This window comes from Hypomesus nipponensis, chromosome 18 (genome assembly GCF_054491055.1).
Source record: "Hypomesus nipponensis isolate SF chromosome 18, ASM5449105v1, whole genome shotgun sequence".
Taxonomy (NCBI): Eukaryota; Metazoa; Chordata; class Actinopteri; order Osmeriformes; family Osmeridae; genus Hypomesus; species Hypomesus nipponensis.
In genome coordinates, this window is record NC_140378.1 from 21756693 (window position 1) to 21777594 (window position 20902).

A 20902-nucleotide genomic window follows, 5' to 3' on the forward strand; every position below is an offset into this window, starting at 1 on the left:
AGTGTTATTTCCTCATTGTGAGATCTTTATCAGCTAGGAGTAATAAGGAAGTGTCTCCTGGTTAAACATTACCTATTCCAGACTTTACCCAGGAGCCACATCCCCAGATCTCTTCCACAGTCACACAGGTACGTTAACACTTCTGGTTCGGTTATTTTGAACTGTTTGGAAACACACACTCTTACCACTAAAATACTGTTACTATGATCTGTACTTTGAGCTATTTATGTGTAGTTTTGGATTAAAGTGTTTGCTAAATGGAGACTATGCAAGTTGATTTATCAACAGCTACCGAGTGACGAACAGGAAGGACAATCCTACCAGCTGGAACTAACAGGTGGGAGAAAGAGAGTGAGGGGGGTTGAGAGAGAGAGAGATGGTGTGTGTGTGTTTATATATATTTGTCAGTGAGTCTGTGAGTGAGTTTGTGCAAGAGGGGGGGGGGTGTATGTGAGAGAGGGGGGTGTTTGTGTTGTTTACTGCTCCAGTCCGTCTCCAACACCCTCAGGAACCTGGAAACAATCCCTTATCATTGCTGGATGTGTTACATTGATAAACAGATTCAAAAATGAAAACAGTTTTTATGTCGTGAAGTAGGGTTAGTAAAGTCTCAAAAGAAAGGAAATTGCAATGACCTCTAAACTATCGATGCATTAACACATTGTATACGTTTTTCTAGGTTTCAAAATGTGTGTCTACACACCCAGTCTTGTTATATACGTATCTGTACGATTAAAGAGACGTAAACAAAAAATATATACCTGGCGCAGGGTTGCTGAGGTTGTCGGCGTCCCTGCTGTGTTACATTCAGTCTCGTCACATTCGCTAGCTACGTAGATCTAACTTTCTTCTGCGCTAATGTAGCCTGTGTATGGTGAAACTCACTCCTCAAGTATTTATTATGCCACCCGCATCAAAGAAGTGCTATCTTTTCGTTGGCGTAGTTGGTAGTGGTGGCGCTTGGGAAGTCAGAAGTGGTGAGTTCGGCTCCTCGTGGGAGCAGACGGATGCCCGTATACCTCTGACGGAACTTGAAATACCACGTCTGTTACATGCAGTGTGCAGGTAGCACACTAGTCTAGCTAGTCACACGATTGACATTCAACGTTGAAACACTGGTTGGCAGTCCCTCGCTAGCCATTCAGCAAATGTGTTGTGTCCATAACCTACCGTAGTGAATGTTACTGGAAAAATGTATGAAGTGCTGTATAGCCTAAATGACAAGATCATGTAAAAGCTGTATTTTGATTGAGATAGGAGCACCTATATTTATATCAATAATGATCGATATTGTAAGTACATGAACCCAAGTCTGCACTTTTGTCCATGACACCGTTTTACACAAACTACAACAATGACCTTAGAAAACTACAACTCTGTATTAACTTTTCGAACACGCCCCGAGCGTGGTGCACTGTGGGAAGGCCAGCGGTGCAGAGCGTTAAAAAACACTGCAGTGTGAACGCATAACACGGTCCCCGAGGCAAGTTGGGTGAAGTGCCTTTCCCAAGGACCCAACGTCATTTTCATAGCCGAGAATCGAACCGGCAACCTTCTGATTAACAGCACGATTCCTTAACCGCTCAGCCATCTGACTTTTATTTGAGGCTATCACAACACTCCAATCATCTGTTTAACGAGACTGTAAACCACTGCAAAACAAGCCAGGTTCACCACAGTAGCTAGCTACTTGTGGTTTACGCATGGTAGAGATAACGCTAATGGTTATCTCTTATGAAGTAAATTGATTGTTCAGGTGGATCCCTTGTCTGTTGCACAATTTCATGTCAGTAACCTAAGCCAGGACACATCCCCACTGATGCTAGGCATGATTTGAAATTCTCTTCCATGACAAGTTATGGCACTCCAAACAACCTTTTAAAAAAACTATAAGTAAGTTATTCTTTACAGCAGCAACCCAGTCATCACATTGTCCCATTTTCATAGGAAATATACAAGCAGTTTCAGCTTTGGCTGTATCTAACAACGCTTACCACAGGACAAACAGCTTACTTTTTAATACAGTTACTGAACATGACACTATTCAACACTGAGAATAGCTCAATGGGCTGGGATGGTGACCTGTAAAGTATAAGGTAGTAAATTGGAATCAAGACATTATCTTTTGGCCTGTCATCATTTTGATTATCTGTTTAGTTAAACAGGATGACATCATTCTGAAATACCATGCACAATTTCATGCAATTTCACCTTGAAATGTCAGCTGTTTCTTAACCTTTGTCCCAAAGCTGACCAAAGCTAATACTCTGCCCTTTCTATTCATACGATCTCAACAGTTGGTGTGTAGCAGACAGGATAGAGAGACTGATTTGTAACCTTATGCGCATGAGTTCAAATACCCATTCAGCCTGTTGTTGGCCAAACATGAAATAGTTTTGCTCTTTTGTTGTCCAATTCTCGATCTTCTACAGTGTACATGCTTATATTTTGCGGAGGAACCCGCATCGCTGCTTGCAGCTATATTTATTATTATTATTAGGGTTCCTCCGGTAGGGGGTTCATCTGTTTAGCGAGACTGTGTAAACCACTGCAAAACAAGCCAGGTTTACAACAGTAGCTAGCTATTTGGAATCTACGCATGGTAGTGTCAGATTCACAACCGAATTAGCTCGAATGAAGTATATTGATTGTTCAGCGTGTTGCTTGATGCGCAAATTCATTTCAGGAACCTAAACCAGGACAAATCGCCACTGATGCTTGGCATGATTTGAAATTCCCTTACATGACAAGTTATGGCACTCCAAGCAACCTTTTTAAAGCACTACGAGGAAGCTATTCTTTACAGCAGCAACGCAGTCATCCCATTGTCCCGTTTTTTATGTCCCATATATAAATAGGACTAAATTACAGCTGTTTGAACTTTAACCAAATCTGACAATGGGTGCCATTGGAGAAATGTCTTATTTTCTGATTCAAAAACTGAATAATCTAATGTGTAAGTCTGTACATGGCTTAGTAAGATGAGACGCAGTGCTGATGTGTGAAGGATGGTGGGTACGAATCCAGTCAGAGGTTCAAAGATGTATTTTTTATTCTGACAGAAATTACAGTTTCAAGTCTTCTGATTAATCCCAGTGTAACTATCTTTTATGTCAATTTTACAACATTTTGCCATTTTGAAGGAGGAATCAACCATTGCTGCTTGCAGCTGTATTTTTAATTAGTTTTTCAAAATGACCATAATTCACCAGGTAAAACATAATTTTTTAGTTTTGTACTCATTACTGATGAGTCTGTGCTTGTGTGGTCTGGTCCAGGCTCCTCTGAAGAGAGAAGATGAGCGACGTGTCTGATGAGGATAAGGAGATCTCCTTCTCTGTGAAGGTGAGAACATCATGAGTCACTCTGCTCACAAGGAAACATTAGTAGAGATTCTGAGTAAATCCAAGCAGCTGTTTATTAGTGTGTGTGTGTGTGTGTGTGTGTGTGTAGTTCCTAGGGCGTGTGGAGGTGTTACGACCGGATGGAATGCAGATCTTGACTGAGGCGTGGCACAGCCTGAAGGTGCCCTCTCTAGTACACACACCTTTACATACATACACATATACACACATATATACACACACAACTATACATACACACACACAAACATGATGGGAATATGCAAACCCTCTCCTTTTTAGACTCCAGAGATAGATTCCACTGAGAAACTGCAGAAGAAAAGTAAGGTGTGTCTGTTCCTGTCTGGGAGCAGCATCGACATCTTAGAGCACAAGTCCAAGGTGAGGGGCGTAGCTTGATGGGAAAGAGGTGTGGTCTTCTGCCTGAAGGGTGTGGCCAGCTGTGTGAAACCAGAAATAAAATTCAGAAATGATTATAACTTTCTTTCTCTGTCTGTCACCTTCTCTTCCTCTGATCTCTTCTTCCCTCCATCATTCCTACTGCTCCCTCCACCTTCCCTACATCCATCTCTCCTTCCCCCAGTTCATGCTGTACACATGCCCCCTCCTGTCTGTCTCCTTCTGTGGCGTCCTCCCCTCCTCCCCCAAAGTGTTGGGTTTTGTGGCCAGACACCCAGCAGCAGACTCCTACCACTGCTACCTTCTCCAGAGCAGCAAGTTTGTGAGTGTTGAACCCCAGCACTGTTCCACCAGCTATAACACCTGCTCGCTGAGCTGGCTAACAGCTACAGTGTACATGGAGCATTCTGCCCACGGATAGATTCAATCTTGTGATGACCTCCCCCCCCCAGACCCCCCTGCTGGTGTCCGTCATAGGAGATGCCTTCCTGGCCTCCCAGAGGGGGCAGAGCGTACCGGGGGGGCGGGACATGGTTGTGGAGGCCCTAAGACACAAGGTGGGTCAAACCCTAACAGAACTCAAGGTTCCAGAACCAGAACACAAGGCTGGTCCTAGAACCAGAGTGTGTGGTTCTAGAAGCAGAACGTGTGGTCCTAGAAGCAGAGCATGTGGTTCTAGAAGCAGAACGTGTGGTTCTAGAAGCAGAGCATGTGGTTCTAGAAGCAGAACGTGTTATTCTAGAAGCAGAAGAGAGCAGAGGGAGCCTGGCATTGTGATCTGGTCAGGGAGGACAGCCCTCTACAGGAGAGAGGATGAGAGCTGGTCAGGGAAGACAGCCCTCTACAGGAGAGAGGATGAGGGCTGGTCAGGGAGGACAGCCCTCTACAGGAGAGAGGATGAGGGCTGGTCAGAGAGGACAGCTCTCTACAGGAGAGAGGATGAGGGCTGGTCAGGGAGGACAGTTCTCTACAGGAGAGAGGATGAGGGCTGGTCAGGGAGGACAGTTCTCTACAGGAGAGAGGATGAGGGCTGGTCAGGGAGGACAGTTCTCTACAGGAGAGAGGATGAGGGCTGGTCAGGGAGGACAGCCCTCTACAGGAGAGAGGATGAGGGCTGGTCAGGGAGGACAGCCCTCTACAGGAGAGAGGATGAGGGCTGGTCAGAGAGGACAGCTCTCTACAGGAGAGAGGATGAGGGCTGGTCAGGGAGGACAGTTCTCTACAGGAGAGAGGATGAGGGCTGGTCAGGGAGGACAGTTCTCTACAGGAGAGAGGATGAGGGCTGGTCAGGGAGGACAGTTCTCTACAGGAGAGAGGATGAGAGCTGGTCAGGGAAGACAGCCCTCTACAGGAGAGAGGATGAGGGCTGGAAACTCTTTAGGAGAGGGTTATGGCAGGGTTAGGAGAGGGTTGTTGCAGGGTAAGGAGAGGGTTGTGGCAGGGTTATGGCAGGGTTAAGGCAGTGTGATCCTCTTCTCCAGAACAAGGTCCTCCAGAGGGAGAACGCTGAGCTGAAGAAGAGACTGGCAGCACAAGCAGGAGAGGTGAGTCAAACACACTCATACACACCCACGCACACACTCATACACACACAAACACATACAATTGATGTTGATCCTATCTTCTTGCACAGGCCCACTGAGGAAGACAATGATTCAAGGCAGAAGAAGATATAGTCATGTGACTGAATAAAGAGAATGTCATGAAAGATAAGTCTTGGTATCTTTTATTGACACTGAACGTGTTAAACGTGTCTGCCATGTCTTACTGATTACTAGAAAATGCGCATCCATGAACAGATGTTGTATTATACATTCTACTAGCATAGAATATAAAAAGCAGCAGACATGGGAAGTAATGATGTACAAATACTTCATTACTGTTCTAAAGTAGATTTTTCTGGTATCAGTACTTAACTTCACTATTTATTTTTTGGACAACTTCTTACTTTCCCTCCTTACATTTTTTACACAAATATCTGTAGTTTCTACTTCTTACATTTTCAAGCCAGGCTCATTACTTTGGTATTAATCTGTATTTGGTGTTTTTTTATTTCCTGGCTATCACACACAACAAACGTAAGAGAGTCTACGAAGCTACCATGGAGCAGAACAACAAGATGTTTTTTTTTTTTTTTCTTTTCAAATTTAGTTTGCATCATTGATGACTCTATTGTACTCTGCCCTGCTTTACTCTGAGCTTTCTCTGTTCTCCTCTCCCTTCACTGTGTGTGAAAATAAAGTTTCAAAAGGTTTTATTTTTTTTTGCTAAAACGTTTCTGAAAAAAAAGAAAGATCGAAGAAAAAGTTTAAAAAATGAACGTTTGCATTATTGATGAGCAGTGTTGGGTAACTTTACTTTTTAAAGTAACTAATTACCGTTACTAGTTACATTCCTTGTAAAGTAACTAGTTACGTTACTTAGTTACTTGCTGTAGAGAGTAAGGCGTTAAGTTACTTTTGCGTTACATTAAGAAAAGTATTTTATATCTAAGACAATTCACCTTGGTCACTCTTATGCCCAGAAGGCACATTTAATGGGTTGACCTCAGCAATAGCACATATTGTACTGAATATTCAGTGTCACTCGCATGTAACATGATCAATCCTCATTATACAGCAAGACGGATCAAGATAATAATCCACTATAATGAAAAACAATATTTGCATGAAGTTCTTCAATCAAGAAACTCTTTAATCAATAAATAATGTTGTAAAATGTCAGGCAGAAGTCTAGTAGTTAGCTAGCTCTACAAGGGCTAGGTTTGAATCTAGGAGCAAAACAAAGCTAAGCTACAGCTAGGTATATGGTAGCAAAATGGTGTTCACTTATGTACTGAACCAGACTATTTTACTTACTGTAATATAATCCTAAACTGAAACCACTGAACGATACAGCAACACATCACACAAGCTTGAGTTCAATACATTATTTATTGTGACATTACGTAGGCCTGTACATGCAAGTCTTAAATAACTATTTAGCTGGTCGGCTCCATGACGCCGGGTAAATTGGGCTTGTGAGACTGCACACCAAAAGAACGAAGGGGAACCCACCTGTCTAGCAGATTAAGACGTTTTCATAGGCCCCTAGCGAAAAGTAGCCTCAACTTTCCTAGACTTTTAGCGACTGCTCTCTGCTGAGTGCTCTCGACCAAAAGACTAAATTAAGTAACGGGTTACTTGTTTGAACAAGGAACTAGTAACGGATTCATTCAATTAAATAAGTAACGCTTTAAGTTATTTGTTACATAACAAAAGTAGTCTGACTACTGTAAAGCGTTACATTGTAACGTGTTACACCCAACACTGTTGATGAGTACTTCATGATGACTACTATACTCTACTGTACTCAATTGTACTATTGTGCTCTGCTTTCATCTACTCTGTTTGAGGCTTCTCTGTTCTCCTCTCTTCTTTCACTGTCTGTGAACAAAAAAGATAAGGAAAGGTAGAAAAAATATTTTTGAAAAAAATGTTTGCAAGAACATTTCCCCAAAATTGTTTTCGAAAGGTTGAATAAAAATATTTTTGACAATGTTTCAACACATTTGCTATACAGATTTAGAAAAAAGTTTTGAAAGTTTGAAAAATTATCTCCTCCTTTCACTGTGTATGTGTGTGGAAAAAAGTTTTGAAAAAGATAATGTACGTTATGGATGAGGCAGAGGGAGCGATGTCTACATGATTGAGAATATAGACAATTCCCTATCGCCCATGGCCATATATGAGGGGGATGTTTTAAATAGTCCACTTTAGACACAAACTATTGTCTTTATGTATAAATGTGTAAATATGATGTGAGGTCCAGTTACCAGCTGAAACATGTAGTAATGTCTACTTTTTACTTCAGAGCCCACACTCAATAACTTGAGTGAAAAAGTGAAGTCAGTACTTCAACTTTTAACGGTCTTTTTAAACATGAGTATGTACTTCTACTTAAGTAAAATATGTGTGTACTTCTGCCATCTCTGAAAAGCAGTCAGAATGTGGTTTGGAACACAATTGTAGAAATAGTCGAGGATGGAAGTACACACCGTAACACGTGACGTAGTAGCTCCGGAAGTAGAGGAAAACAGCGGAATAACAACAGACAGAACGGGAGTGAGTTTTCACAATACAAATTTCTCTGGTTAATATAGAACTGCTACATTACATGGATATGTATACGGCAAGGGTAAGATCCCCGGTTTGTTGGAAAAGAACATGCGCTTGTTGAGTTCCATTGCGCTTTCTGTCATTAGATAGCTAGCTTTCCAAGTTACTGTGCTGCTAAATCTTAACAGATCTGCTGAGTATTTGTGGTGACTCAGCTGGTTTATATCAGTGACCTCGTGAACTTAAGCTGGTTTTGCCATTTTAATCAGCATGTTGCGTTGATCTTTCAATATTCTGCGACTGAGCACGTGACGGTTTGTGTCCGCTCGACAGCAGGGATAGATACCAGCTCTTGGCAAGCAGACTGATCACCCGCGAGACAGCGCGCAGACATGGGGACTCGCATGTCCCGTAGCGGTAGCGCGCTTCTGTTGTTACCGGAGAACGGGGTCACGGGCCGGGAGAGCGGGGACAAGGAAGATGACGACGACTCTCTAGACGGACTGGACCGACAAGAGGACATCGCACAGTTCCCGTATGTGGAATTTACCGGCAGAGACAGCATTACCTGCCCGACGTGCCAGGGCACCGGGCGCATCCCGTCAGGTAGCTTGCGCTCATCCATGCGTTGATGCCGTGGTGGTTTATGTAGACCGTGAAGATGACGGCGACGCGTGTTGGTTTTAACATGCACTTGTGGTTGTCCTTCAGAGCAGGTAAACGAGCTGGTGGCGCTGATCCCGTACAGCGACCAGAGACTGCAGCCCCAGAGAACGTGAGTCCTCAACACTTCTGATCCGTTTATTGATCCCAGGGGAAACAAGATCACTCCTATTGATCGTCGTTATCACCATCTTGACAACCACTGTCTATGTTATTGTTCGTTGATTGAGTTGTTGATCCCATGCCTCCTGGCCCTCCACCTTGTGTACAGTCCATCAGGCACATGCAGAGGCCTCTGCTAGTGTACAGTCCATACATTACTGCACTACTGCACTGCACTGCACTGCACTATTGCACAGCACTACTGCACAGCACTACTGCACTGCACTACTGCACTGCACTACTGCACTGCACTACTGCACTGCACTACTGCACTGCACTACTGCACAGCACTACTGCACTGCACTACTGCACTGCACTACTGCACTGCACTACTGCACTGCACTACTGCACTGCACTACTGCACTGCACTACTGCACTGCACTACTGCACTACTGCACTACTGCACTACTGCACTACTGCACTACTGCACTGCACTGCACTACTGCACTGCACTACTGCACTACTGCACTACTGCACTACTGCACTGCACTACTGCACTGCACTGCACTACTGCACTGCACTGCACTGCACTGCACTACACTACTGCAATACACTACTGCAATACACTACTCTACACTACTGCACTACACTACTGCACTACACTCACTCACATGCTGTGGAACCTAGTGTACAGTAGCTGATTGATGATGTTCAACTTCCTGGTCTGGAACAAGAAAGTTGAGAGGAAGTGGTGTGCCTCTACAGGAAGTTGTACGTGGTGCTATCAGCGGTGCTGTGCCTGCTAGCCTCCTTCCTGGTGGCATTCTTCCTCTTCCCTCGCTCCGTGCTGGTGGAGGATGATGGGATACGATCCGTCATCGTCAGGTTTGACCCTCCTAACATGAAGGTCATGATGAACATGACGGTGAGACTGTATAAATAACAAGAATATTACCACTATTATATGTTCATTTATACAGAGGATGGGTGTCGCTCAGTGGTAGAACATGGGGATGAGTGTAGTTCAGTAGTAAAGCATGGGGATGGGTTTGGCTTAGTGGTAGAACATGGGGATGGATGTAGTTCAGTAGTAAAGCATGGGGATGGGTTTGGCTTAGTGGTAGAACATGGGGATGGGTATAGCTCAGAGGTGGAGGTAGGATGGGTGTAGCTCAGTGGTGTAGGATGGGTGTAGCTTAGTGGTGGAGGTAGGATGGGTGTAGTAGTTCAGTTGTAGAGCATTTGACTGTTGATGAAGAGGTAGCAGATTCAAGTGCCCCTTCCTCGGATGCAGCTCGGATCCAAGACGGAGACCACAGATAGAGTGAGGCTAGTGTGGTTTGTTGTATGTTTTAGATATATTACTTTTATCAATTGTATTATTGTTTTTGTTGATTTTATGTAAAGCACCTTGAGCTTCTTGTATGAAATGTTCTATATAAATAAAGTCTTTCTTTCTTCCTGTCCTCCAGAGCTCACTGAACTTCAGTAACCCCAACTTCTTCACCGTGCTGGTAGACAGCGTGAGCTGCCAGGTGCTCTACATGAAGACCGTCATCGGTACTCAGCAGACAGACAATATCCTGAGCATCCAGCCACTCAGCCAGAGACAGGTTACCCTCTCACCCCTACCTCCCCACCCCCCATCCAGACACTCAACCAGAGACAGGTTACCCTCTCACCCCTCCTCCCCACCCCCCATCCAGACACTCAGCCAGAGACAGGTTACCCTCTCACCCCTCCTCCCCACCCCCCATCCAGACACTCAGCCAGAGACAGGTTACCCTCTCACCCCTCCTCCCCACCCCCCATCCAGACACTCAGCCAGAGACAGGTTACCCTCTCACCCCTCCTCCCCACCCCCCATCCAGACACTCAACCAGAGACAGGTTACCCTCTCACCCCTCCTCCCCACCCCCCATCCAGACACTCAGCCAGAGACAGGTTACCCTCTCACCCCTCCTCCCCACCCCCCATCCAGACACTCAACCAGAGACAGGTTACCCTCTCACCCCTCCTCCCCACCCCCCATCCAGACACTCAACCAGAGACAGGTTACCCTCTCACCCCTCCTCCCCACCCCCCATCCAGACACTCAACCAGAGACAGGTTACCCTCTCACCCCTCCTCCCCCTCAGGTAACCAGGTGTTTCTGTGCTTGCAGGTGAACTTCACTGTCAGTGTGGAGATCAGTGGAAGTGCCTCGTACGTCTAGTAAGTCTGCTGTCTTCTCCTTCACACTGACCTGTCTAGGAGCTATACATCTACACTGACCTGTCTAGGAGCTATACATCTACACTGACCTGTCTAGGAGCTATACATCTACACTGACCTGTCTAGGAGCTATACATCTACACTGACCTGTCTAGGAGCTATACATCTACACTGACCTGTCTAGGAGCTATACATCTACACTGACCTATCTAGGAGCTATACATCTACACTGACCTGTCTAGGAGCTATACATCTACACTGACCTGTCTAGGAGCTATACATCTACACTGACCTGTCCAGGAGCTATACATCTACACTGACCTGTCTAGGAGCTATACATCGACACTGACCTGTCTAGGAGCTATACATCTACACTGACCTGTCCAGGAGCTATACATCTACACTGACCTGTCTAGGAGCTATACATCTACACTGACCTGTCTAGGAGCTATACATCTACACTGACCTGTCTATGAACCATAAATCTATGCTAACATTTCCCCTCCCTCTCCAGTGCGTTTTGTACCATGGCCAGCATCAAGGTTCACAACATAGTGGTGTTCATGCAGTGAGTATCTCCCCCCCTCCTCCTGCTGTCTTGTTCCAATCAGATATCCTGTAAATCTGTATGTGTCTGCAGGACCACTGTGAAGACCTCTTACATGGTGAGGACATCCCAGAACACTCTGGAAGCGTACCGCTACATCGACTGTGGCTCCAACACCACCATACACCAGCTTTGACACACACCAGCCTGCCTGGGATGGCTCGGATGCAGACACACACACCAAAGACTACACTCAAACACTACACACTCCTCTTCCCTCCTCAGATGAGAAGTGTAAGACTGCTCCATTAGCCCCTTCTCAAGTAGCTTTGCATCTGACTGTAACCGAGGGAAACCCATTGCTTGACCAATCAGTAGACAGGAACAGTGTTCTGCTGTTGATCCTGAGCCCTGCTGCCCGTGAGGCTAACTCAGGTACAGATGGGCTGTTGCTGCTTGATCTGCACCTTAATACTTGCAGTTGAAACATATAAATGTGTTATTTATACAGCGTGAGGGGCGCTGTGGGGCCTCTCCTCAGGAGCACCTAGTATTGAAGCTGTCAGATGGAGTACACACGACTACTGGTGGGGTGATGGAGCTAGGGGAGGAAGGGGCTAGGTGTTAAGGGAGCTAAGTGGTAAGGGGGCTAGGGGATGTGGGAGGCAGGGGGTTAGAGAGGCAGAGGGTAAGGGAGCTAGGGGGTAAGGGAGCTAGGGGACGAGGGAGGCAGGGGGTTAGGTAGGCAGAGGGTGAGGGAGGCAGTGGATGAAGGGGCTGGGTGGTAAGGGAGCTAGGTGGTAAGGGAGCTAGGTGGTAAGGGAGCTAGGTGGTAAGGGAGCTAGGGGACGAGGGAGGCAGGGGGTTAGGTAGGCAGAGGGTGAGGGAGGCAGTGGATGAAGGGGCTGGGTGGTAAGGGAGCTAGGTGGTAAGGGAGCTAGGTGGTAAGGGAGCTAGGAGGTGAGGGAGGCAGGATGCAAGGGGTCAAGGGGTTCTTGTCTGAACAGCTTCCGGTTCTTAATCATGGTGCTGCTTGTTTTGTCGCTTAATTCCTCCAGCCTCTCCTGCACAGCCACAGTTAGACTGACTTGAACTTTAACAGTTATTGTTGTAAGTGTTGAGAATTTAAGTGATTTCATTGGCCTTTGCTGAGTGAGGCAGGTATGTTACTGCCTGGTCCTGGATCTGGTCAGACAGGTCCTTCATGTTTTGGAGTGCTTAAAGATGCAGTGACACTGGTCTGAGGTCAGATCCTTCAGAGGTCAGGAGGGCGTGTTCTTCACAGGAAGAGGAAAGTGTTAATTCAAAGTGATGATTTTCAAAATCTTCTTTTAAAAAGGGCTTTGATTAGTATTTGATATTGTTGACTGCATCTTGCTTTTTTGAATAACATTTTGGAAAGAAAATTGTACTTGACTATAAAATAAGGGACTTGTTTACTAATAAACATATTTAATACTTATAACCAATTGTTGTTTTCATGTTGATGAGGATAATTTAAATAAAACAGCCATTTGATATTTGGTACCACAACTTTTATGTTTTAATCATATTCTTCATTTGTGCATACAATATAAAATAAAATAAAAAGCATTTTACATATTCCTTTACAAACGTTTAACTCTTAGTTTTGTACACTTTTCTAGCTGCATGTAAGAAAAAAATATATTACTAAGTATTGACCAATAACAAAAACAGACCACGATATATATGATCTGTCAAACAAGTAGTGTCTCCTTGGTGTCTAACATAAAACACGTATACAAATAATATAAATTCAGATACATGTGGCAAAATACAAAAATATAACTGATGAAAGCTTATTAATACAGGAGTGCTCTGTCTGGTTCAGTGGGTCTTAAGAGGTGGTAACCTGGTACGTAGTCAACTTGGTACATGGTGAACATGGTACGTGGTTAACTTGGTTCTTGGAACAGGGTTAACATGGTTAACTTGGAATGTGGTTAACTTGGCACTTGGTTGACAGGGTAACAACGTGTTGCGTGAGAAATGGCTGAAATGCGTGAGTCTTGCAGTCTTGAGAGCCACATTCTTCAAGGACAGAAGCACTGCAATGTGTGATCTGTTATAATCACTGCGATGTGTGATCTGTTATAATCACTGCAATGTGTGATCTGTTATAATCACTGCGATGTGTGATCTGTTATAATCACTGCGATGTGTGATCTGTTATAATCACTGCGATGTGTGATCTGTTATAATCACTGCGATGTGTGATCTGTTATAATCACTGCGATGTGTGATCTGTTACAATCACTGCGATGTGTGATCTGTTATAATCACTGCGATGTGTGATCTGTTATAATGTTGGAGGTCTGGTGGATACTAGACTTTGTGAAACAGACTTGGATAGGATGCTGTACACCTAGAAGTGATATACTGTCATAAAGGGTTAGAGATACAATCATTCAGGTTTAGTGATCATTTGTCAGTTTAAAGATACAGGGTTTTGAGATAGTCTTACAGTTTCCTGGAGAAGGCATATATTCCGGGTACAATCATCAAAACTGAAACCACTTGACCATCAAAACCCCCAGCATACCTTTCAACAGGCCTACACCTAACCCTCTGTCGTCACACACACACATACACTGTACACTTCCTGTCATACACACTCTACATGATGTTGAATGCTCAGCACATCCACTTAGACATCTGCCTGGACCCTACTGGACTTAGGACAGATACCACTAAGGCCACAACCCAGAGGCTCAGGTTCAATTCTGGACCGGGTCATTATCTGTACATCTTCCCCGCCTCACTGTCTCTACAACTGTCTCTGTATAAATAAACACCTAACTCTACTCCTACAAATACAAGTTGTTAGAGCTCAAACGAGTCAAGAACAAAATCTGGTTAAAATGTCCCTGTATGCTGTCGTATCATACAGGCAGTATAGGGTTAGGGTTAGTTACTCGGTTAGTTACTCCTGTTGCTCCAGGTGAGCTAGGCTGGTAACTCTGTTGCTCCAGGTGAGCTAGGCTGGTAACTCTGTTGCTCCAGGTGAGCTAGGCTGGTAACTCTGTTGCTCCAGGTGAGCTAGGCTGGTAACTCTGTTGCTCCAGGTGAGCTAGGCTGGTAACTCTGTTGCTCCAGGTGACCTAGGCTGGTAACTCTGTTGCTCCAGGTGAGCTAGGCTGGTAACTCTGTTGCTCCAGGTGAGCTAGGCTGGTAACTCTGTTGCTCCAGGTGAGCTAGGCTGGTAACTCTGTTGCTCCAGGTGAGCTAGGCTGGTAACTCTGTTGCTCCAGGTGAGCTAGGCTGGTAACTCTGTTGCTCCAGGTGAGCTAGGCTGGTAACTCTGTTGCTCCAGGTGAGCTAGGCTGGTAACTCTGTTGCTCCAGGTGAGCTAGGCTGGTAACTCTGTTGCTCCAGGTGAGCTAGGCTGGTAACTCTGTTGCTCCAGGTGAGCTAGGCTGGTAACTCTGTTGCTCCAGGTGAGCTAGGCTGGTAACTCTGTTGCTCCAGGTGAGCTAGGCTGGTAACTCTGTTGCTCCAGGTGAGCTAGGCTGGTAACTCTGTTGCTCCAGGTGAGCTAGGCTGGTAACTCTGTTGCTCCAGGTGAGCTAGGCTGGTAACTCTGTTGCTCCAGGTGAGCTAGGCTGGTAACTCTGTTGCTCCAGGTGAGCTAGGCTGGTAACTCTGTTGCTCCAGGTGAGCTAGAAGCTGGTCCTGCAGGATGTCAAAGCTTTGGCCACTGAGGCACTTGAAATGTTACGACAACGACGGCATAAGTATAAACACATTACACAGGTGAGTCTTTGTGTGTGTATGGAGTATATACAGTTGGTGAGTGTGTGTAAAGATTGAGGAAGGAACGGTTATGGTGGACAGAATGACAGGCTGGATGGTTTGTGGTCTCCATGGTGATCCCTGTGGTGGATGGTTTGTGGTCTCCATGGTGATTCCGGTGGTCTAACGGCGTGGGTGGGAGCCCAACAGGACCTTGTTGATGAAGTTGACGATGGCGCCGGCCGGCTGCTCAGGGTCCAGCTCTGCAAACAGGTGACATACGTTCTCCGCTAGGCTGCCCGGCTTCCTGGCCACAAAGCCAAACACCCTGCACCGGGAAAGCACGTCAGAATGTGGGGTCTTTGTCAAGATGTTACTGGTCTTAACAATGGCTGGATGGTCTTAACTATGCCTGGATGGTCTTAACTATGGCTGGATACAACTATGGTGATGTAACTATGGCAATGTGTCTGAGCTGCCTAGAGTCACCATGAGAGAGTGAGGTGATGAGGTGAGTAGAGAGAGATCTACTGGGAGAGATCTATTTGGGAAGATTTTGAAGATTAAGCTAAATGTTGCCATGCATGGAATCTTTCAGCCACATAAACACACAGATTTGAACACTTACTTAGAGGGGGTACTGTCAGAGTTAATCCATCTAAAGCAAATAGAGAGAGTCTCAGGACATAAACACACAGACAGAACATACAGACAGACAGAACACACAGGCGCTGAAGAACACACAAACACACAGGCCTGAGCAGTTGAACAGCCAGCAATTATGGTGATGATAAGGATGCTTTACAACTAAGCTGTGTCACTAAGGTGTGTTACTATGGTGTTTTACTAAGATGTAACTAAGGTGTGTTACTAAGGTGTGTTACTAAGATGTAACTAAAGTGTGTTACTAAGGTGTGTTACTAAGATGTCACTAAGGTGTTTAACTAAGGTATATTACTAAGATGTCACTAAGGTGTGTTACTAAGATGTTACTAAGGTGTGTTACTAAGATGTCACTAAGGTTTGTTACTAAGATGTCACTAAGGTGTGTTACTACGATATAACTAACGTGTGTTACTAAGATGTATCTAAGGTGTGTTATTAAGATGTAACTAAGGTGTTACTAAGGTGTGTTACTAAGATGTCACTAAGATGTTACTAAGATGTTACTAAGGTGTGTTACTAAGATGTCACTAAGGCGAGTTACTAAGGTGTGTTACTAAGATGTCACTAAGGCGTGTTACTAAGGTGTGTTACTAAGATGTCACTAAGATGTTAGTAAGATGTTACTAAGGTGTGTTACTAAGGTGTGTTACTAAGATGTCACTAAGGTGTGTTACTAAGATGTCAGTACGGTGTGTTAAGAAGATGTCACTAAGGTGTGTTACTAAGATGTCAGTACGGTGTGTTACTAAGATGTCACTAAGGTGTGTTACTAAGATGTCAGTAAGGTGTGTTAAGGAGATGTCACTAAGGTGTGTTACTAAAGTGTATTACTAAGATGTCATTAAGGTGTGTTACTAAGATGTCACTAAGGTGTGTTACTACGATATAACTAACGTGTGTTACTAAGATGTATCTAAGGTGTGTTATTAAGATATAACTAAGGTGTTACTAAGGTGTGTTACTAAGATGTAACTAAGGTGTTACTAAGGTGTGTACTAAGTGTGTACTAAGTACTAAGATGTGTCACTAAGATGTCACTAAGGCGTGTTACTAAGGTGTGTTACTAAGATGTCACTAAGGCGTGTTACTAAGGTGTGTTACTAAGATGTCACTAAGGTGTGTTACTAAGATGTCAGTACGGTGTGTTACTAAGATGTCACTAAGGTGTGTTACTAAGATGTCACTAAGGTGTGTTACTAAGATGTCAGTAAGGTGTGTTAAGGAGATGTCACTAAGGTGTGTTACTAAGGTGTATTACTAAGATGTCATTAAGGTGTGTTACTAAGATGTCACTAAGGTGTGTAACTAAGATGTCACTAAGGTGTGTTACTACGATATAACTAACGTGTGTTATTAAGATATAACTAAGGTGTTACTAAGGTGTGTTACTAAGATGTAACTACTGTGTTACTAAGGTGTGTTACTAAGATGTAACTAAGGTGTGTTACTAAGATGTAACTACGGTGTTACTAAGGTGTGTTACAAAGAGGTATCTAAGGTGTGTTGCTAAGATGTAACTACGGTGTTACTAAGGTGTGTTACTAAGAGGTATCTAAGGTGTGTTACTAAGATGTAACTAAGGTGTGTTACTAAGATGCAACTACGGTGTTACTAAGGTGTGTTACTAAGATGTAACTAAGGTGTGTGCTGCACATGCTCAGCCCTCACCTCCTGTCCTCTGGATCAACGGTGCTAAAGGTCACACTGCCGACAGGATAGTGTCTCCTGAAGAATACCCTACACACACACACACACACGGTACATCAGGACAGCATAAACATTGCATGTTGTACGGTGTGTATGGTATGGTGTGTCTAGGGAAGGATAAATATGTACAATTGTGTGTCTTAGGATGTGCAAGGCAGGATGTACAGGTTTAGGGTAGGGTGGGATAGGTATGTTTAAGTATGGGGGTCAGATGGTTGAGCGGTTAGGGAATCGGGCAACCAATCAGAAGCTTGCCGGTTCAATTCCCGGCCGTGCCATATAACGTTGTGTCCTTGGTCAAGGCACTTAACCCTACTTGCCCCAATGTCCCTGTACTTACTGTAAGTTGCTCTGGATAAGAGCGTCTGCTAATTGACTAACACTTTATTTAGTGTACAGGTGTGTATGTACAGGTGTGTATGTACAGGTGTGTATGTACAGGTGTGTATGTATTGTTGTATATGGTGTAGAGGTGTGTATAATGTACAGGTGTGTATGATGTACAGCTGTCAAGGGTAGGTACCTGCGCTGGCTGTCTGTCAGAGTGATGCCTTGGGATGACACCTTGAAGTTGACGACTGTTGCTGCGGGACGCGGACTCCGCCCCAGTGTGGCACCGGTTGCCTTGGCAATGGCCTGGGGGCCGGTCAGCGACTCCGTCTCCACGGAACTCAAGTAGAGGACATTACAGGCTGAAAGGCAGGGGGCGGGGCCAGGAGCAACCAATCAGGTAAGAGAAGAAGAGCAGGAGGAACAGTGACAGAGACAGACAGACAGACAGGCAGTAGGACAGAAAGGCAGACAAACTCACCAGCTCCCTGTCTGAGCAGGTCTGCAGCTGTGCTCATGTTGCTGGGGGGCTGCTCCACCTGCTCCCACAGAGAGTCTGCAGCCACACACATGAGATGAGAAAACATGGCAACGCACCAGGATATACCAGGAAGCAAGACGTGTGACATGCAGTGCAGTGCCATGTTGAATATATCAAGTCTGAGACAATAGCGTCCTCACACGCGTGACGTTCAGATTTCATGGGACCAACGGTTTCTCACCACTTTTGGCAACAGACCATAAATGAGATAATAGCTAGCGCTAAGTGTTTGCTCCTTCAAAAAAAAACTAAATATATCGTAAAACCATAGACAGATGAGCTTTATGACATTTATGTACTGTGAACCTACCTATGTGAGTGAGTTTGTGTGAACGTATGTGTGTGAGCATGCGTATGTGTGTGTGAGCGTCTCCATGGTGACACCAGACTGCCAACCTTGGTCAGGGATTGTCAGGCAGCAGGGCAGAGACATGGGGGTGATGGAGTGTTGGTACACCAGAGCTGACAGACTCCCTGGAGAGACAGACAGGTAGACATGCAGACAGACATACATAAATACATTAATTTAATTATTATTCATGTTCTTTTTATGACTAAATAGCTCAGAATGCAGTGAGGGTTCAAGTACAGGTGTTGGTGTCAGCAGGGTAGTTGGAGTACAGAATTTCAGGGCGAGGGTTAAGAGTTTGGGGTTGGGGTTAAAGGATAGGGTTGGGTCAGGGGTTGGCGTTTGGGGGTCTCACCAAAGTGAGGCTCGTTCTGACAGCCTTTAATCTTGACTCCTCTTGACCCCGTCTCAATCAGGAAGTGCCTCACCAGCTGCTCCAGTGGGTCTGACACCACGAGGGTGTGTGCGTGTGTGCGTGTAAACACAAAGAAAGTTCAGAGGTGTGTGTGTATGTGTTCGTGTGTGTATGTGTATGTGTGTGTGTGGTTGTGTGTGTGTACCCTTGCTGCTGTGGTTGAGGCCTGCTGGGGGCGTGGCCACCCTAAGGGCGAGGCCGTAAGCTCCCTGGAAGGAGCTGCTGTCTCTGATCAGGAATGAGCCTGGCTCTCGCTCCTTCAGCACCGCAATGGCTGGAGAGGAAGAGAAGAGAGGAGGTGAGGAGATGAGGTGTTTGTCTCCTGACCTCACATCCTGTCTCCTGACCTCACATCCTGTCTCCTGACCTCACATCCTGTCTCCGGACCTCACATCCTGTGTGGGGTACAGAAGATATTGTTGTGTACGGCAGAGTGCTGACCCACCTTGGTCTCTGGAGATTCCAGGCTTGTACCAGAAGCGGGAACTGTCTTGGACGACCTTCACCCCTCCCCTGCTGAGCACCTCCCCCTCTGGAGGAATCTCAAGGGCACCCACACCACCCCCCACACCACCCCCCACACCACCCCCCACACCACCCCCTACATCACCCCCCACCGTGGGGCAGAAGGTCACATGGTGCTGCATGGGGGCGTGTCCCGAGCCGGGCTGGGTCGGCAGACGGCGCTTCTCTGGGAGAGGGGGCTGGGGGCCGGCGGGCTGGGGGCCGGCAGGCTGGGGGCCGGTGGGCTGGGGACTGAGGATGCCAGCGTAGCCGGAGGAGCCATCAGGAGGGGGACAGTAGGGTTCAGGGTGAGGAGGGGGGCAGTAGGGTTCAGGGCTGGTCAGCATTAGCCTTCGGCCCTGGGTAGCAAAGCCTGGAATGGGGGGGTCGGAGGAGGGATGCAGGGGCTCGGGGGGGGTCTCTGGGGTCAGCTCTCTGTGAGGAGAGGGAGGAGAGGCTCCATCGGGCTGGGTGGGACTGGGCATGGTTGGGGAAGGGGGGTGGGTCAGGGGCTGGGTCGGGGGCTGGATCTGGGGTTGAGGCTGGGGTTGGGGTTGGGTATGGGGCTGGGTATCGGCTTGGGTATGGAGTTGGGGCTGGGGTTGGGTATAGAGTTGGGGCTGGGGTTGGGTATAGGGTTGGGGCTGGGGTTGGAGGTGGCTGGGCAGGTTGGGGGTGGCGAGAGTAGGGTCAGAGGTCAGGGTCTGAGCAGGAGTAGACCAGTGGTTCCCATTATGAGGGGGGGCTGGGGGTGTGTGTGAGGGTGGGGTGGGTGAGTGTGTGTGTGAAGGGGTGGGGGTTCTGGAGTGTGTGTCTGACCCATTGGGGTAAGCTGTGTCCTGTGATTGGCCAGACTTGTAGTCGCTGTTGATGTTGGTGGTTCTGAGGCTGAAACACAGAGAGATAATGATGTCACACTTAGTAGACAGGAAGTTAGCGGGTTAGCTGGGTTGAATGGGAAGGATGAGACTGATTAGCCTTGGTGTATTTTTTTTTGTATCAGAAGTAAGCTGATCCTGGACACCAACATGAGAACAGCTCCGGCTAACTGAATGGATGATCAGATGTGGCTTTTGGTTGTTGTTCGGTTTCATTAGATAAAACAATAACTCGTTTTTAGAAGTGTTAGCATTTTTTTTCTTTAAAAGAGCGACAGTTAGCTAGTGTTTGCCAAGTTAGGGTGATGAGCAAGCCCAAAAGAAATTCGCTAGCGCAGAATTCTGACGAAAACCCACAGAATTTCGAATATAATG

The 20902-nt window shown here is 45.9% G+C and overlaps 3 protein-coding genes across 7 annotated transcripts in view; 2 read left to right on the plus strand and 1 right to left on the minus strand.

Annotated features, from left to right (window-relative positions):
* Positions 1-42: 42 nt before the first annotated feature.
* LOC146252729 (PTB domain-containing engulfment adapter protein 1) lies at positions 43-6015 on the plus strand. Of its 2 annotated transcripts, XM_084680632.1 has the most exons (9): positions 43-128; positions 289-337; positions 3279-3345; positions 3454-3525; positions 3645-3743; positions 3946-4083; positions 4214-4318; positions 5243-5305; positions 5395-6015. In XM_084680632.1, the coding sequence occupies exons 3-9, from the start codon at positions 3298-3300 to the stop codon at positions 5401-5403; spliced, it is 534 nt and encodes a 177-aa protein (XP_084536758.1). In that variant the 5' UTR covers positions 43-128; positions 289-337; positions 3279-3297; the 3' UTR covers positions 5404-6015. The 2 variants fall into 2 exon arrangements, with proteins under 2 accessions (XP_084536758.1, XP_084536757.1); XM_084680631.1 differs by having other exon boundaries at positions 72-337.
* Positions 6016-7771: 1756 nt separating this feature from the next.
* Positions 7772-12038, plus strand: tmem106c (transmembrane protein 106C). Of its 4 annotated transcripts, none has more exons than XM_084681356.1 (8): positions 7772-7864; positions 8195-8464; positions 8570-8633; positions 9389-9548; positions 10096-10236; positions 10788-10837; positions 11352-11405; positions 11478-12038. In XM_084681356.1, exons 2-8 carry the CDS (start codon positions 8251-8253, stop codon positions 11578-11580), a joined length of 786 nt encoding a protein of 261 aa, XP_084537482.1. In that variant the 5' UTR covers positions 7772-7864; positions 8195-8250; the 3' UTR covers positions 11581-12038. The 4 variants fall into 4 exon arrangements, with proteins under 4 accessions (XP_084537482.1, XP_084537481.1, XP_084537480.1 ...); XM_084681355.1 differs by having other exon boundaries at positions 7813-7864; positions 8192-8464; XM_084681354.1 differs by having other exon boundaries at positions 7830-7937; positions 8192-8464.
* An 859-nt stretch (positions 12039-12897) lies between these two features.
* tns2a (tensin 2a) overlaps positions 12898-20902 on the minus strand; it is a 34994-nt gene continuing 26989 nt past the window's right edge. The window contains exons 20-28 of the mRNA XM_084680623.1: positions 19591-20537; positions 19291-19419; positions 19086-19175; positions 18778-18855; positions 18322-18396; positions 18034-18202; positions 17472-17540; positions 15766-15795; positions 12898-15465 (exon numbers count right to left, since the gene is read on the minus strand). Of these exons, the coding sequence (XP_084536749.1) occupies positions 15321-15465; positions 15766-15795; positions 17472-17540; positions 18034-18202; positions 18322-18396; positions 18778-18855; positions 19086-19175; positions 19291-19419; positions 19591-20537 (1732 nt within the window). The 3' untranslated portion in view covers positions 12898-15320. The remainder of the gene's footprint in view (positions 15466-15765; positions 15796-17471; positions 17541-18033; positions 18203-18321; positions 18397-18777; positions 18856-19085; positions 19176-19290; positions 19420-19590; positions 20538-20902) is intronic.